Below are 17,500 nucleotides of genomic sequence, written 5' to 3' on the forward strand. Positions count from 1 at the left end.
TATCTCAGAAAGTTATAGGCATATTTGGACGAAATTTGGTGGACAGGTTGGGTGTGTGACAAGGACGAATTGATTAGGTTTTGGTGAAGATTTTTTTGAAGTGATTCTTCATAATTGCTGTGGCCAAAAACGATATACTGTATTACATGATATTTCAAAAGGTTTTGGATGGGTTATGACAAAATTGGTGGATGAGTTGGGTTGGTGACAAGAATAAGCAGATTACATTTTGGTAAAGGTCTGGAAACAGATCTGATCTATCGGTAGGATACAAATGTAAACTGTTCAGCCTAGTAGAGGTATGCACTCCACCGAGTGCTGTTCTAGTTTCTAACTATGAATGTTCTCATTTGAGTCAAGATTGAAAAATAAAATGGTCCTGAAAGTCCATTGCCACGCATCATGCAATAAAAGAGGAATCAAATTGTGAGACCATGATGATTTGGTGTAATAAACAACAATTCTTTGATTCATTTTCACACATCTTTTGGTGAGGAAGTCATTTTAACTATGGCAAGAGGTTAACAACACAAGGTAGGAACAACCTGTAGCCAATGGAGGTGATTGTGAAGGCCAGAAAACACCCGAGAGGAATTCTCGCCTCCACAGCTGTCAGCAGATGATGGAGTTCCGCATCGGACTTGAGGTCTGGGACAAATTTGGTGGTACAAGACTGAGGACCCAACACTTGAGGCCTGAGCTTGAATGCCAGACCCCAGGCCCAGCTGTGGAAAAGTTGCTCTGGGCTCGCTGTGGAGCGGATAAGGCTCCCAAGATAAGAAACCTGTCATGGTGGATAGCTCAGTGAGTGATATCCCAAAAATAGATTCCCCCTACACATCTGCAAAATTGTCCATTTTAGGTTCTTAAATTTAGAAGGTAAAAAAGGTTAGAGAAATTTACATCAGGTTAAACATTCTTTATATTTGATCAGTTAACATCATGCAATCTCTGTGTATGGACAGCATGCCTGCTTGATTCCCTCATTGACAAGACCAGCATAAGGTTTGCCCAAAAGGGCATGCTGGTATGCCTCGATCAGCAGCAAGGCAACCTCGATGTGGGTGGCATGATCCAGCACCAGCGTTGCTTTCTAAAGAAAAGAAGAAAAGTAATCATAATTTTTAAAAAAGAAAAAAGAAAGGTATGCTTGATTTACTGGGAATATCGTGCAAAAGGCAACAAGTGGGATATCATTGATATAGATCCTAAGATGAGATTTCATGTGGCACCCTGGAGTACCAGAAATTGCCAACTGAGCAGCAATCAAACAAACTCAGTTGTATTATATGAGATGTAACTTTGTGAGAGATAAGAGAAGCAATTTCACCTAAAGCCAATATTGGGAAGTGTCATTTCAGCAAATAAGTTCTGAGAACTTATCGTTAAATCGAAAATTTGCGAAACTGAGACCCCCCCCCCCCCTCAAGCCGTTGAGAGAAATGAATTTAAAAGTGAATAAAGGTGAAAAAGTAAGGGGGGAAGGAGAAAGAAATCTGTACAAAAACAATAGTGTATCCTCGGTATCCCAATAAGTGAACCAATAATACCCCTAATACTGCATCTCCACAAAACCACTCTTTAACATAGAAAAGCTTAAAAGATGAGGGAACCAGAAGGTGCTGTGGGTCACACAGAAAGTGGCTCAGAATAAGCAGAGAGAGATCCCAGATGCTCACATCCAGGTCAAATCCCCAGTGCATGTCCTCCAGGACAAGGCATGCCAGCTTATTCTGCAGGCTGTTAAGTTCATGCTCCACCAGCCATTCACCAAGTATGATAATGTCAGCTGAAGTGGGCTTCCAAAGTGCAAGGGGAAGGTCTTTGAACAGGAACAGGCAGGCCTAGAGGTTGATGAGAGGGAGAGGAGAGAGAGAGAGAGAGGGGAGAGAGAGAGAGGGGGGAGAGAGAGAGAGAGGGGAGAGAGAGAGAGGGGAGAGAGAGAGAGGGGAGAGAGAGAGAGGGGAGAGAGAGAGAAGGGAGAGAGAGACAGGGAGAGAGAGAGAGAGAGAGAGAGAGAGAGAGAGGGGAGAAAGAGAGAGGGGAGAAAGAGAGAGGGAGAAAGAGAGAGGGGAGAAAGAGAGAGGGGAGAAAGAGAGAGGGGAGAAAGAGAGAGGGGAGAAAGAGAGAGGGAGAGAGAGAGAGAGAGGGAGAGAGAGAGAGAGAGAGAGAGAGAGAGAGAGAGAGAGAGAGAGAGAGAGAGAGAGAGAGAGAGAGAGAGAGAGAGAGAGAGAGAGAGAGAGAGAGAGAGAGAGAGAGAGAGAGAGAGGAGAGAGAGGGGGGGGGGGGGGGAGAGAATAACAGATGGGCCTGAATAGTGGCAGATTCAGCAAGGGTCTGTTGTTCAAATGTAGTTGCTAATTTCAGCACAAACCACCAGTCTGCATTGGTGGCATGAGAGAATAAAAACATAACAATAGAATGGTTTGAGTTATCTGCCATAAAGGAATACAACGTGCTGACGTTTCGAGCTTTATCCACCATCGGTGGGGGTGGGGGGTGGTTGGGGGAATGGTTGTTCTGACAAAGGGTAAAGCCTGAAACATCAGCACCTTGTATTCCATAACAGCAAGTAACTCAAACCATTTTTTTCTTACGTTTTTATTCAGATGTTAAAAACAACTTTAGAGTGATTCATTGAAATGAGCAGTTATACAAAGATGGCACGTCTTTGGTACCTCAAGCCAAGCAGAGCGAGTTGCTGAATTAGATGCCTCAATGACACGAGGTAACACTTACCATGCCAACTTTCGGCAATGTGTCCTTTGTTCTTGCCAAAAGCAGAGATATGAGCCAAGGGTGTACGGCTGTCAAGGATGGTAGGAGCTCCCGGCCAACTTTTGAACAGAGCTCTCGGGTCGATGTACTCACATAGGAAATCTGGTGGATGAAGCACCGTGGTATGATATCAATTATTCCTGTCACATGACAGCATTGTACTCAAAATCTTATGGCGATAACTCACCTTCATTTTGTTGGAAGACACTGTGTGGTCTTTAACATCTGCTAACAAATGCAAGCAACATGGGAGACGTAGTTTAACATCAATCTGAGGGACAGCACAATGCAATGCAGTCCCTGCCTATGAAACAGAAATCCAATGGTTCATAATCGGGCCGAAAATCCAACCCAGACCAGAAAACTAAGGGGCAAGTGCCATCCCTTTACACCATCCTGTCACAAGTACTTTTTTTTAGCTTATCTGGAATTTACATTCCAGATTAGGTATTGTCATCGTGCACCGTCCATTCATCCGTCCCTTTTTCGACTTCTCCGGCCAAACCGCTGGGCTGATCCGGCTGAAATTTTGCAGCAACGTTCCTCTCCTGACTGGTAAAAGGAATTGCAAAACTCGTTCTGGTCACATGACTAAGAAGGTAAAAAATACTGGGAATATCGTGCAAATTCCTTAAAAAAAATTGAAGGAATTTAAGGAAGCCTAACTTCGCAAATTCCTTCAAAAAAAAAAAAAAAGACCCAGACCCACCAGTCAGAATGCTACCAAATTTGGGTTACAACATTAGGACATGGTCATGATATTAAATTGCAGAGGCCAGGCCGATCACATGACCAGAAGTGTGTCAAAATGGCGCTCCCACAAATTCCTTCCAAAATCTTCTTCTCCTGATCCACCAATCAGAATGCAACCAAATTTGGGTTCCCACATTAGGCCAGGGAAGGGATGTTAAATTGCAGATAAAATGACCTATAAATGTTAAATAGGTCATTCCGATCACATGACCAGAAGTGTGTCAAAATGGCCAACAGTCAATTTTTGGAAAAATCGCGTAAATTCCTTCAAAAATCTTCTCCGGACCAACCAGTCAGAATACTACCAAATTTGGCTCACAATAGGACAGGGTTGTGATGTTAAATAGCAGACAGAGGTCATGCTGATCACATGGCCAGAAGTGTGTCAAAATGGTGGACTAAGCAAGATTTTTTTGTAAAATCCTGCAAATTCCTTCAAAAATCTTCCTCACCAGACCCACCTGTCAGAATTGTACCAAATTTGGGTTACAACATTCAGACAGGGCCCAGATAAGCTACAGGTCCAGTGGTCCTATTTTTTGTATACATGATTGAGACCCGTGGAAGAGCTTGAACAGAATAGAAGGGAACAAAATGGAAAAAGGGAAAACAGCAACAGCAGAGTAGAAGTGAAAGTGGGAGTGAGATCAAGGGGAGGGGAAAAAAAGGACATCCCCATGTGTCCTTTTTTCCCCTTTTTTTTTTAAACACAGTGAACATGTTGCACACAAGCTGAATGAAACATAGCAATATGAGGAAGACAAAAGCAGGAATGAAACAGAAAAGGAACAAACCAACCGCCAACTATAATAACTGGAGTTCATAAAACATGATACCCCGCAGTGTTCAAATATATACTTCAATCAGGGCCGTCTCTGAATATATCTCGAGCTTTTGATACAATCTGGCATCCCACATCGCTCTCTAAACTGTGTGCCTATGAAATCCAAGGCCAACTCCACTCTTGGATTGCTGACTTCCTCCACTCCTGGAGCCAATGTGGCTCTCAACGGAACCCTTTCTTCTCCTCTCCCTGTCACGGCTGGAGTAACAAAAGGCATTGTTCTCGGCCCCATCTTATTCCTAATCTTCATCAACGATCTCACTGACTCTCTGGAAAATCCTCTTCATCCCTTTGTTGATGACTATTCTCTGCAATGACATCCCTCATCCTTCTGACAGACAGGGAGAAGACATTTCCCTCTCCTCAGCCTTGACAAAAATCACAAACTGGTGAAACACTTGGAACATGTCCTTCAATCTTGACAAATCCTCACTATCTCTCTCTGAAAGGACTGTCTAGCAAACCATCCCATCTAATTTTTTAACAATCCTCTTAAGGAAGTTCAGTCATTCAAACTCCTGGGTCTCACCATCAGCCATGATCTTTCTTGGGCAAACCACATTTCATAGTTGGCCTTGAAAGCCAGCCGATTGGGCATCCTCCATCGTACAAAGTCCTTTCTTGGCACACCTGGCCTTCTATCCACTGACAAGGCCTAGATGTGCAGCCTGATGGAGCACTGCTCTCCCCTCTGGGCTGGCATACCTGCCTCACACCTTGCTCAGCTTAACGCTGTGGAAACCAAGGCTTTCAAGATCACTGGAATCTCTCGCGATGAAGCCGAGTCCATAGGCCTATCACTTTACCATCGCCGACAGGTTGGTGGTTTCTCAGTCTTCTTCCGCCACATTTCTGGTCTTGCACCCTCTTCCCTCTCCATGCTTAGTCCCCCTCCTATCTGCAGGATGCACGCAGTCCATCTGCAACCCCTCCTGGTGAAACTGCATAAATCCAGAACAACTGTTAACCTCCACTCATTTAATCCTCTTTTTTCCTGCCTGTGGAACCACCTTCCACACACTCTTCAATCTCATTCTCCCCTCTAGGTCTTCACAACAGCTATTCACCAACATCTGAAGTCATCCCTCATTCAAAACCATGATGCTTTCTACACCTGTTAAACCACCCCCACCCTCCCAAAATTTTGCTGAGGTATCCATCTTATCCACCCCTTTCGTTTTCCCCTTCCCTTCATCATTACCTGCATCCCTTGTTTGTCCGTCTCCGTCTACTTTCTCGCTCTGCCCTGCTGTTGGTGTTTCCCCTTTCTCCTGCTGTTCCCTTTGTTATGTTGTGTCCTGAACTGTTCTTAGTCATTGCTCTTACACAAGCCTTAACCATGTACAAATAAGTAAATAAATAAATTTAATAAAATCATGATTTTAAAGACTTAAAAAAAAAATCCAGAATTTTAGCATAACTGAAGCAGTCTTATACATCATCCTTATAAGACAATGTTGAGTCACAGTTTAGAAGATGGAGGCTTTATTGATCATCAAAGACCACAGCGTCAATCGGCATCTTCTTCACCCCGATACTGCACAGTCTCATATGCCACACCCTCTCATGCAATATATTCCGATATATAACATGGTTCTTGAAAGTATTATGAAGGCAATTTGTGTTCTACAGTGTTTAAGTATATAATTCAATTTAAATAGAGGTTTAAAGGCATATAGATAAATAAATTCCGGGTTTTACCACCATTTTACACAGTGTCGATTGCATCACCCTATCTAACACATTACTTTAGTTCTCCATGCCTGTTGGACTTGATCTCTTGGTAATGAAAGTTACAGGGTGAGATTTGGGGGAAAACCCTCCTGGGCGCCAACCTGATCTGAAATCGAAAAATCGAAGACCAAGTGATGCTGCGGACCATTGAGAAGGGCTGTATTGGGTTTCAGAGCAACAGGATGGTAAATAAGGGAAGAATAGAGACCCAAAGTTTAAGGGGGTAACCCCATGATCTAAAATAAAAAAAATAAAAAAACCGAAGAGAGAGTGATGGTGTGAGCTCGTGTCTTGTATTCATGTGTCAAGTTTCAGATAAGCCGGGTGATAAGGGAGGAGTAGCAAAAATATCAAAAACTTAATGGATGACCAGACGGACCGTCAAACATCCAGACATCATGACCCATTTTATAAGCTCATCTCTTTGAGAATCGAGATGAGATGACGTAAAGATGATGACATTTCATGCAAGAAATGTTGTTACCAACTCTGTATAGAATGTGAGACACACCTGGTAGATCTCCAGAGCCACCGTACGAATAAACTCTTCATCAGGTTTGTCGTTTTGAGCCTGAGCCATTTTGGAGAAGGAAGTGAGTAGACATATGGCCTCAAAACTGTCCAAGGTGATTAGGTATTCTTCAAAAGCATTGGTCATAACCATTTCTGTAAAAATGTTAGGAGTTTGGGAGAGTGAGTATATTATTGAAAATAAAAGATAAAAAACAAATAAATAAAAATCTGAATTGCTCGCAGATCTTAAGGCTTCCAAGCAGCAACACATTGAATTTAAGGAACCATAAGATATACTTGTACTTAAATTTAACATTCTGAAAATTCTGAAAACTGCAGCATGACCGACCGATGAAGAAACCTTTTTCTTGTTGATTATAGTGATTGGAATCTCATTTGCTATGGATGCCATGTTAGTTGCGAAGGAATATGGCTGTAAATGTTCAAATCATAATCACGATAGCAAATTCCCGATGTCGAAAATGTTCAATTTGGATTGGCCCATGACAGCCATTTTATTTCACAGGCATACCTTCGCCTCCCTAAACTTGAAATGTGCCAGTCCATCAGTGATGCAACTGAAGTTTCAAATCGATTGGTTTAACTGTTTTGAAAGAATATCTTCGAATTTTTTTTGGAAAGTTATTAGAAATACAATATTCATGTTTACCAAAGCCTTTGATGAAAAAGGTCCAAAAACAGGATATGCACAATATCTAAAGATTTTTAACAATGCTACGAAGTTGCAAGTTTATTGGTGTCGTGGTCTCCACAAAATAGAGGTGTCAAAATATTAATAATATTTCGCTCAGCAAGAAAAATTGGCAACTTTACTGGCTTGGAAATAGAATGTCGAGCAATACGATTCTCATAAATTAAAATCATGACATTGTCTAGATATCAGATAAATAGCTCAAAACTACAACAAATGAGCAGCTATGTAACTGAAGCAAAACAACAATTGGGTTTCTACATCAGTATTGTATGGCTAGAAGCTGATTGCTCTTGCATGGCTATTGTCATCATTATTATTATTAATCAATCATACTTTATAATATTTTTTCTTGGATATGCTACAATGGTAAATTGAAAACATAGCAGGGTTGTTGCAAGTCACAACATTGAGTGCAGTGCCGATCTAAATCGAACATTTCCGACATTGGAAAGTTGGAGTTCATACGATATTGTAGTTCAATGCAAACAGCAGTAAGCCTTTATACTTAGTGGGGTGATCAAAAATGTACTTAGAATGAGGTACAATCGTCGAAGAAATGGCAACACTTAATTTTTATGAATAATATCATCGATAAGTGTGTGTGTGTGTGTGTGTGTGTGTGTGTGTGTGTGTGTGTGTGTGTGTGTGTGTGTGTGTGTGTGTGTGTGTGTGTGTGTGTGTGTGTGTGTGTGTGTGTGTGTGTGTGTGTGTGTGTGTGTGTGTGTGTGTGTGTGTGTGTGTGTGAAAAGGCAATGGAACTTGGTGATAGGATTTATGGAATGGATGAGAGAACAAACTGAAAAACGTAAAGTACCAAACACACAAATGGCTTTATGTTTGGAGGAGGTAGAGAAACGTGTAAAAAGGAGAATTGTTGATTTGAAAAGAAAAGTTTGAATCAATAATCCAAAAGTAATTTTCAACAATCCAGAGACAAGTGATTATTTAAAACAGCTTCAATCACAATATCTTGTTGTTCCAATTGACAAAGCAAACAATAATATTGCATTTGTATGCAAACATTCTACATTCAAACACTTTTGGAATAATTGGGCTTACAGAATGTACTTTCAAAGACCGACAAAATAAGTAACGATAATAAAATAGACTTGACACAACACTATGTAAATCATTCAAAAGCAAGAAGACTGTTAGTTTCAGTAAACACCATAAATTACTATTCATTTACTGGATCCCAAAAATGCATAAAAGCCCTTGTAAGATGAGGTACATCATCGGAAGTAGAGAACGCAGTTTGAAACCATTGTCAGGTAGTATTACAGGGGTGATGAAACGAATTTATAAATGCCTTGAAAACCATCATGAAAAGGCGAGGTTTTATTCTGGTGTTAAAAAAATTCTGGATCATTGTTAATTCCAAACATATAATCGACAGTATCCACAACAATAATAACTCTGGTAAGGCTAAATGTTTATCAACTTATGATTTTTTCACATTATACACAAATATTCCACATGACAAGCTCATAACTGCATTTGACAGAGTGGTAGATAAAGCATTTGCAGGAGGTAATAATAAAGTATACATTAAAGTCGATCAAAAAAGAGCAAACTGGTTGATGAAGGAAAATGTATACAGAGGACTGCACATGAGGATTCATTAATTATTCATGTGCATAGAAAATCTAGAACGACACTCGGAAGAGCGCATTCATCTGCCAGGCTGAACAGTTTCTGTTTTGTATCCTACCAATAGGTTGGATCTTAACCAAAATATAATCAGCTTGTTCTCATCACCTACCGAATTCATCCATAAGGTTTTGTCATAATCCGTTCACAATTTTTTGAAATATCATGCTATATATTGTTTTTGGCTCAATCTCTCAATTGTGAAGTATAGATGTTTGTATGTATATACTATATATAAAACACGCGCGCGCGTGCGTACACACACACACACACACACACACACACACACACACACACACACACACACACACACACACACACACACACACACACACACACACACACACACACACACACACACACACACACACACACACACACACACGAAAAGCACGTTCGGTGATGTGGTGAGTCCGTGACGTGGTGAGTCAGTCTGGAAAGCCATGAAGCCGTCCGTCGGTCCGTGAAGGCAATATACTTGTTAATCACGTCCTGCTTGAACGTTAATTCCCGAGGGCCCAAAAAGACCCAAAAAGCCCCCGAGGACTCAAAAGACCCCGAGGACCCTTTAGACCTTAACACCATTTAGACCCCTTACATCCTTCAGACAGATTACAGATTAGAGAGCTTAGATCCTTGACCATTTAGGCCACTTGGACCTTCTTAGATCACAAATAAATACATACTAGTGACTAGACGACCCGTGAACCCGCTGGGTTCCCGTTGTGACAGTGGTTGATAATTTTTTTTTCTCAAAAAAACAAAGAAAAAGAAAAAAAAAAGATAGCTCCAGCGAACTATACCGCTGAGGTTGTTTGCATTGATCAAATAATCCCGAAGAGTACTTGACTGAATCGGGAATTGATTTTTTAATATTTTTTTTCGTTGCCCAATTTGAACGAAATTTGACACTCACAAATATATAAACAAACTGCAGGAGAATGGTGAGTAAGGTGGGCCGAAAATGTTTGCGCTATCGTGTTCCGTTTTGGCTGTATTTCGGGAACATACTATATTGTTGTGGTTGAGGAAATTCGCAAACCACCATTCAGGTCCCGTAGGTGAGATATCTCTTTAAGTACATGTGTAGTTCGCCCCAAACCCATTGTTTAGAGGGAATAAAGGTGATTCATTTGGGCTGCGACCCTTTAAGATAGCCGTTTTTCTGTTCTATCTTTATTTTGAACCAACGACGTCTCAACCGCCATCACACAACAACGACCAACCGCAACAACAACGCCAACAGCCACGACCTTTACCGTCACGGCTCGCTCCCGTAAACATCGCATCACCGCCATTCCAAGCATCGCCATGGCCATCACCGCCACAATAAACCCTCCACCACCTTCACCTCTCCTCCTTCTGCCGCCATTCCCGCACCGCTTGTGGGCACCGAGCGTCAGGCTGTCCTGGCCTCGTGCGGGATGCGCGCTGAGCCACGGGTGCAAAAAGCGGCCTTTCCGAGGAAAGGTCGGATCAGGAATGATACACGCCCACTTCTGTTCCATCCAATCATTAAGCGCGGGGCGATTTGGCCCCGCCTCCAGGCGCGTCGGAGTAGAATCGATATATGCAAATTCGAGGATCAGGGGAGGTTCACGCCCACTTTTCCTCCGTCCAATGGGCGAGGGTGGCTCCGCCCCCGAGCTCATCCTGATCCGGAAATTTGCATATGGGTTCTCCTGCCGTACTATAAAGCGTCGAGCGCGGGGCGAAGTCAGTTCAGTTTTGTTTTGGGTCGGAAGCAGTCGCAGTTTTGGGCTCGGGTGAGTTGGAGAGGTGTGGCGGCGGCGGAGTGTGGCAGCAGCAACCAAGACGGGTCTGGAGGAGAGTCGGAGTCTGTCGGGGAGCTGGAGAGAGGGGAAGCCGGGAGCGCGGTCGAGGTCGCATTGGAGTCGCTCGTCGCGGGACCCAAGCAAGCCGGCTGTCCTCTTTCCCCAGAGCATCAACAATTCCCCCCTCCCCCCCTCCCCGCGCTGAGATAGTGCGGAAAGGGGGCCCCGTTCCCACCCCATTCCAAGCAGTGCCAACGAAACCCGCGGAGGAGCGCGGAGTCGGGGCACCGCCGCGACATTTGCGGCTCATCACAAGACGGGTAGGCTCCGCCCGGTCTCGGCCCACAGCCCCGTCTGTCCCCTTGTATTTGAGGGTGACCCCCTTTCTTTTGCTTTTGAGTATATGTGTTGTCGGCACCGTCTGTAAAGTAAAACTGTGTAAGTGTTGCCGTGTGCTCGCGTAGTCGGTAGTAGATCTGCATTGTTGTGTTCCTTTTGTTACATTTGCTTTTGGTGCATAATTGTTGTAATTGTATATGTGTGCTCTCCGTGTGCCTCGGAATAAATGTGCCTCATGTTGAACTGTTTTTCCCGTTTCTCTTCGTCTTTTCCTTAATTGAATCTCCATCTTACTTCACGTAAAGGGTTGGTAGTGGGCTAAATACGCCCAATAATTAATCGGAACCATCGAGGTTGACGATAACACCGCTCGGTTATCCCGATAGTACGGAACGGGTCGCTTAAAGTGGCCCGTGTCTGAAGTCGACCTGCGGCGAGGTACGATCGCCCGGTCTACCCTCCGTGTGGGTACTTTGGTAGGTCGAATTTGGCGAACAACCCTATCCCACGCGGGGGGCCGATTGGCACGATCGTGGTGAGGCCGAAAGGCCCACCTGTGACTAGTTCCCGGCGTTAGTCCGAGAGGGTCACGACGGAATTGTCCGTCCGGTGGGCGATGTGCCGCGATTTGAGTTACGTGGCCGGTCGCACGCCGGTGTGCGCAAATTCACAACACTGGTGTCAGGTCGTGGGACACAAACCCATCCCCCCTCCTAGTGGCACTGGTGTCGGAGAGCGGGAAAACGGGCTTTCCTGTCTCCAGCTAAATTCACGGGAATCGGTCCAGGGGTGAGAGGAGTGACCCCCGATTCCCTCCAAATTACGAGCGATTCAAATTAACCCTTTACGAGAGATAAGATGGCGTCTCAAGGCGAGCAGGAGCCGGGGGTATTAGGTATGTGTAGTAATGTAGGATCCATGGCCCAGGTCGGTTCTTTTTATAATTATAACCCCACCACTAACTGTGGTCAGTGGGAGCGGCTTGAGCACGAACTCTGCCGGCAAACGGAGTCGCACAATGGCAGCGCGATCGCACCTCAGCGCAGCACGGAGTGGGCTGATATTCATGGCACAGCACGAGGCGTGAGCTCCCAGTCACCGGTTCAAGGCACGTGGTCACGGCATGTGCCATGGCAGGCGTGGCAGGATGACTATGCGAGCATTGGCAGGCTTCAGGCACAATTGGGGGATGTCTTGGAAAAGGTGAAGCGTAAAGAAGAATATATCGAGGAGGTGCAAATTGGAGTGGACGAGTCGCAACGGCACGCAGACGAGCTTCAGAAAAATTATGTGTACGGGGGGACACAGCGATTGGACGATTTACTGGAACGAATTCGGTGGCAAAAACATGACTTGGCCAATAGAGTCGACGAACAATGTGGGAAAAAGAATTTGGTAGTGTTTTATACCCGTCAGTTGGAATATGCGAAGTGCAAACTGAACAAAAGAATAGAGGAACAGCAGATTGGTATCTCCCAGGAAAGGAAACAATGGGAGGAAGAATGGAAAACCGAGCTCGAAAAGAAACAAAAGGAGCACGACTTGGAAGTAAAACAATTAATGGAAAAATTATTGGAGGAAGCAAGGCGGTTCAAAGAACTGGGGGGGGGGGGGAGAGTGAGGGAAATACAGTTGGAAGAGAAAAAATGTGAACACGATGGGGAGTTGGAACAATTGAAGGAAGAGATAAGAACAGGCAATCAGGAAAGAGAAAGCCGAGAATGGAAGATAAAAAGAGGAGAGAGACAGCTCGAGGAAAGGGCGGAGGAATTGCTGGAAAAGTCAGAACAGTTCAAAGAACTGCAGGGAGAATTGAGGGAGGAAGGAGAAAGGAAAACAAAGCTCGAAAAGGAAAAACGCAAACAAGATGGGGAATTGGAACTACTGAAGCGAGAGGTAAGGGCAAGCCAGTTTAAAAGAGAAATCCTGGAAGGGGAGATAAGAATGGGAAAGGAATGGCAGAAAAAAACTAAATGAATACAGTAAAAAAAGGGACGAATTGAGGAGGGAAGCAGTGGAAAGAAGAGATGAAATGAGTGAAGAAGCACGCAAATTGAGGGAGGAATTAGAAACAAAAACTTCTGAGATACTGAAACATGAAAACAAAGAAAGAGGATTAAAAGACGAACTGAGGATGTTAAAAGAGGAAAGGAAGAGAACAGAGAATGAAACGTTAAGGAACCACACTGAGCAGATTGAACAATTAGAAGCCAAAGCAAAGTCGGAGTGTGCGGAGATGAGAAAGGAATTGGAAAAGAAAGCTTCTGAGTTACAGAAACACCAATACAAAGAGAGGGAATTACAAAACGAGTTGAGGATGGTGAGAGAAGAAAGAACGACAACAGAGAATGAAACGTTAAGGAACCACACCGTACAGATCGAACAGCTGGAAGCGAAGGCCAGATTAAAGAATGAGGAACAAGAAAGAGTAATGAAGGAAGAACGAATGAGACAGGAGAAAGAAATCCTTCAATTAAAGGAAACGATGAGATTGCAGAACGAGGAACAAGAGAGACAGTGGAATAAAAAACTGAAAGAGTATGAATTTGAAACTGAACGACAAAAGGGAAAAAATAGGTTGGAATACGAGGAGAAAGTGAAGGAGCAAGGAATGAAGCAGGAAGGAGAAATCAGGAGATTGAAGGACACATGGAGATTGGAGAGGGAAGAACGAGAGGAACAATGGAATAGAAAACAAAAAGAACATGAATCTGAGGTTGACCAATTGAAAGAAAAGCTGAGGCTGGAGTACGAGGAGATAGACAAAGAACAGCGAATGAAACACAAAATGGAGATGAACCAAATGAAGAAAACCTTGAAACTGGATAAGGAAAGACAGGAGAGGAAACAAGGAAGAGTAATGAGACAGCAGCGAATGAAACACAAAAAGGAGATTAACCAAATGAAGAAAACCATGAAACTGGATAAGGAAAGACAGGAGAGGAAACAAGGAAGAGTAATGAGACAGCAGCAAATGAAACACAAAAAGGAGATTAACCAAATGAAGCAATCCATGAAACTGGAGAAGGAAGGACAGGAGAGGAAACGAGGAAGAGTAGTGAGAGAACAGCGAATGAAACACAGGAAGGAAATGAGCCAATTGAAAGAAACAATGAGATTCGAAAACAAAGAGCAGGAGGAACAGTGGGAGAGAAAACAACAACTATATGAGTGTGAAATTGAACAACTAAAACGGAGAGCGAGATTGGAGTCAACGGAGATTGAGGAGCTCCGGAGGGAGAATGAACAGCTAATGGGGCACAGAGAGAAAGAACGACTCAGATGGGAAGGAAAAAGGAACCAGGAAGAGACAGAAATAAGGAACAAGGAGAGAAAATGTATAGAGACACGGGAGACAGAAAAAATAGAGGAGAGACTGCATGATAATGACAAGGTTAGAGACGTACACACACACACACGGAGGTAGTGGAGGACCATGAGGGGGAGCTGGTGGACTGGGTGGAGACCCAGTGCGAGCAGCGGGATGGCCTCCTCCAGGAACGAGGGGAGGGAGTATGCCCCCTTGAGGCGAGTCACGACCAGGTGGGTTCGGTCGTGCTTTGCGAGGTTGAGGGGAGGAGTGCTGCGAACGGGTGCACGGAGAGCTTGGGGGGTATAGAGGCCCCGGAGACCCTTGTAGGGACACAAATCCCCAGTGTGGCTGTCCCTGTGTGTGTGGTGCAAGGTGTGAGTGCGCCCCCATGTGTGGAAGCAACCCCGTGTGTGTGGTGTGGTGGCAAGTGTGCCAAAGGGCGTGCTCCCCAGCACGCCGTGTGTGGATGAGACACCGCGGGCGAGTGCCCCCGCGTGTGTGAGTGGAAGGCCGTGAGTGAGTGGAGCCACGTGTGTGAGGGAGGTGGCATGCGTGAGTGAGCGGCCAAGTGCGAGAGAGACAGCGTGTGCAAGGTCGCTGTGTGTAAGGGAGATGTCGGTTGGCATGTGTGAGCATGCAGCCGCGTCTCCCGGGGTGAATGTAATGGAATGGTGTATGAGCGTCGTGACAAGCAGGTGTGCGTGGGTTGAATGGTGACGGCGACAGAGGGACAAAAGCCAAGTGGCGGCTGTAGCTGTTTCGGGAACCGTGCCGGGTTCACCCAACAGCGAGCGCGAGGTCCGTGCTGTGCAACGCACGAGGCCCCCACGTGCTCACTTGCGAGAGTGAAGTCCCGGTCCGGAAACGCACGCGGTGGATTTGCCAATCCCGCGGACGGACAAAGTTTAGGCAGGTAAATGGATTTGGACCGGACGGGTTCTCCACGCGAGCGGGTGTGTTCAGCTCCAACAGGCAGGGCACATGTGTTCGCATGGGGAACCCCCCGAGACGTGAGGCTTGTTTTATTTTATGCGCCGGGTGACGTCATGGCTGCGTGTGTGGTTGGAATCCGGCAGGAGGGGTATCCCTGCTGGATGGTACCGTCCAAGGAGGGACGAGGTACACGGTGCAGCTGCATGACGTCACGGGCAGGTGCAAAGTGCGCGAGCTGTGAGTTTCCGCGCTGGTGCTGCGCGATTAAATAAAAAAAATGGTAAAAGCAAGCCTCACTTTCGGGTGCACAGGATCCCCAGGCAAGGGGTGGATGATCCCCTTGGCCTGGGCACAGGATGAAACTAGCTAGGGGGAAGGGTTAGCTTAGCTAGACCGGCTCCATGGGGCAGGGGTAAGTCCTCATGGGGCCCGTGGAATGGATTAGTTAGAGGGATTGTAGCCACATTTAGGATGGGAAATGATTTTTTTTGATTTTGAGGACATGGACAGACTTGTGAGTGTGTAGTGGGGACGTAGCTTAGCTACGTAGTGTTAAAAGGAACTTGCTGTAGTTTAAGGGACGACGTGGGAGCACGAGTTAGGTAGGGGATTTAGTGAGCAGGATGGCAGAATTCAGCGGTGTGTGTGCTGAAGAGTTGTGAGGTGAGTACATGTTGAGTGAGTGAGACCAGCAGGTCTGTGTGAGTGGAGCGAATGGGGAATGCATGGTGCGATGAGTGATTGGGGGGAGTGACTCCCGCCCAAGGGACCCCGGGGTCAGTGTAGAGTGAGTTAGCTGGGTTAGTCAAATTGAAAAATGGAGGTCGTTTTGTTGTTGGTGGGAAAGTAGGCTCGAAACCCGTTTGGAGGGGTGTAGGAGCCCTGTTGACGGGCTGGGAGCGTGGCTGCGAAAGGTGAGTATCGCTGAGTGGGTACCCCGGGCACCAGGCGAGGCGGCCGTGGTAGGCCAAGAGCCCATGGGGTCCAGGAGAGCTTAGTGGGCACGGGTGCGTCTGCTTGGTGCGGGGGCCCGGGGCGCCATTAGCCGCGTGGGCAGTGTTGTGGGCACGGGTGACCCTCGGAAAGGGGCCTGGGAAGCCAGCCTGCCACGTGTGCATTCAGGGGAGGTGCCATGGGGGGCACTCCCCGGTGTTTAGGGAGCTGGTAGGCTCGGAGGCAGTGTAGTGCACGGGGGTGCCATCGTAGGGGAATCGGCAGAGGGTAGTGCCTGCCAAGGGAGCCACGCGTCCCAGCCATGAGACCGTGTGAGGGCACGGGAAGAAAATTGGGGGGCGAGGCCCGAAATTTGAGAGGACACCAACACAGGCGACGGGAATCTGGGTTGTTGGAACCAATAGTTTAAGCGTGAGGCGCTTGTTGAAAGCTCCGGGGTAGTTTAAAAGTTAAATGGTTAGGGTAGATTAGGAAATGTACTCCTCCGCACCATCCAGCCCCTCGCTCTCGTTGTGGGCCGCTGGACCCATTTTGTGTTTAAGATCGCTGAACTCTGGGGAGGCCATTCTGAGGCTTCGTTGGGCCTCGACACAGGACGCTAGCTCTCCCTTATTCCCCTCCGGGAAGGGAACGTAGGGGTTGGGAGTAGGCTAGGTGACAGGACAGGTTAGCTGAACAAGGACAGTAAAGGGGGTTAGGGGACGATTTATAGTGGGAAAATTAAAAAAAAAATTAGTTGGGGCTAAATTGGGGGTTACAAATTAAGGGGGTGGGTATGGACAGTGACAGGCAAAGGCGATAGGTGGGAGGGAGACCGTAGGGTAGGTCCGAGCCCGCCTTCCGAGTGGCCAGCACCACCGCATTCCCTCCACCAACCTCCCCTGCAAGGCAAAGGCCAGCCCACTTCATCGGCAGCTGTTGTTTTGCTGCAAGGCCTGTGCCGGCTGGATCGTCAGCAGCTGTTTACTTCAAAGCCTGTGCCGGCCAGTTCATCTGCCGGCTGTGTTTGCCTGCTGCCTTTGCCATGCCATGCCCACTGCCCCATGTTCGCCAGCCCCCGTTCAAGTTTGCTTTGCCCCCCCCCCCCTGTTCATTTCCATGTGCGCCAGGATCAAGGCAACAGTTTGCCAGCTGCAAGAACTGCCCTGTTGGCAGCTACAACACGGGCCTGCAGTGGCGGCCCGTGCACCGTGTTTGCA

General features: G+C 46.1%; 1 protein-coding gene across 1 annotated transcript in view; it reads right to left on the minus strand.

Annotated features, from left to right (window-relative positions):
* The window catches only part of EPG5 (ectopic P-granules 5 autophagy tethering factor), a 140,577-nt gene that overhangs the window by 76,175 nt on the left and 46,902 nt on the right, over positions 1 to 17,500 (minus strand). Inside the window, exons 13-17 of the mRNA XM_085846932.1 lie at positions 6,621 to 6,775; positions 2,740 to 2,880; positions 1,680 to 1,844; positions 971 to 1,093; positions 546 to 784 (exon numbers count right to left, since the gene is read on the minus strand). Of these exons, the coding sequence (XP_085703058.1) occupies positions 546 to 784; positions 971 to 1,093; positions 1,680 to 1,844; positions 2,740 to 2,880; positions 6,621 to 6,775 (823 nt within the window). The remainder of the gene's footprint in view (positions 1 to 545; positions 785 to 970; positions 1,094 to 1,679; positions 1,845 to 2,739; positions 2,881 to 6,620; positions 6,776 to 17,500) is intronic.

The sequence above is a fragment of the Eptatretus burgeri genome, chromosome 11 (genome assembly GCF_056783735.1).
Source record: "Eptatretus burgeri isolate ZD-2024b chromosome 11, Ebu_testis_v1, whole genome shotgun sequence".
Lineage (NCBI taxonomy): Eukaryota > Metazoa > Chordata > Myxini > Myxiniformes > Myxinidae > Eptatretus > Eptatretus burgeri.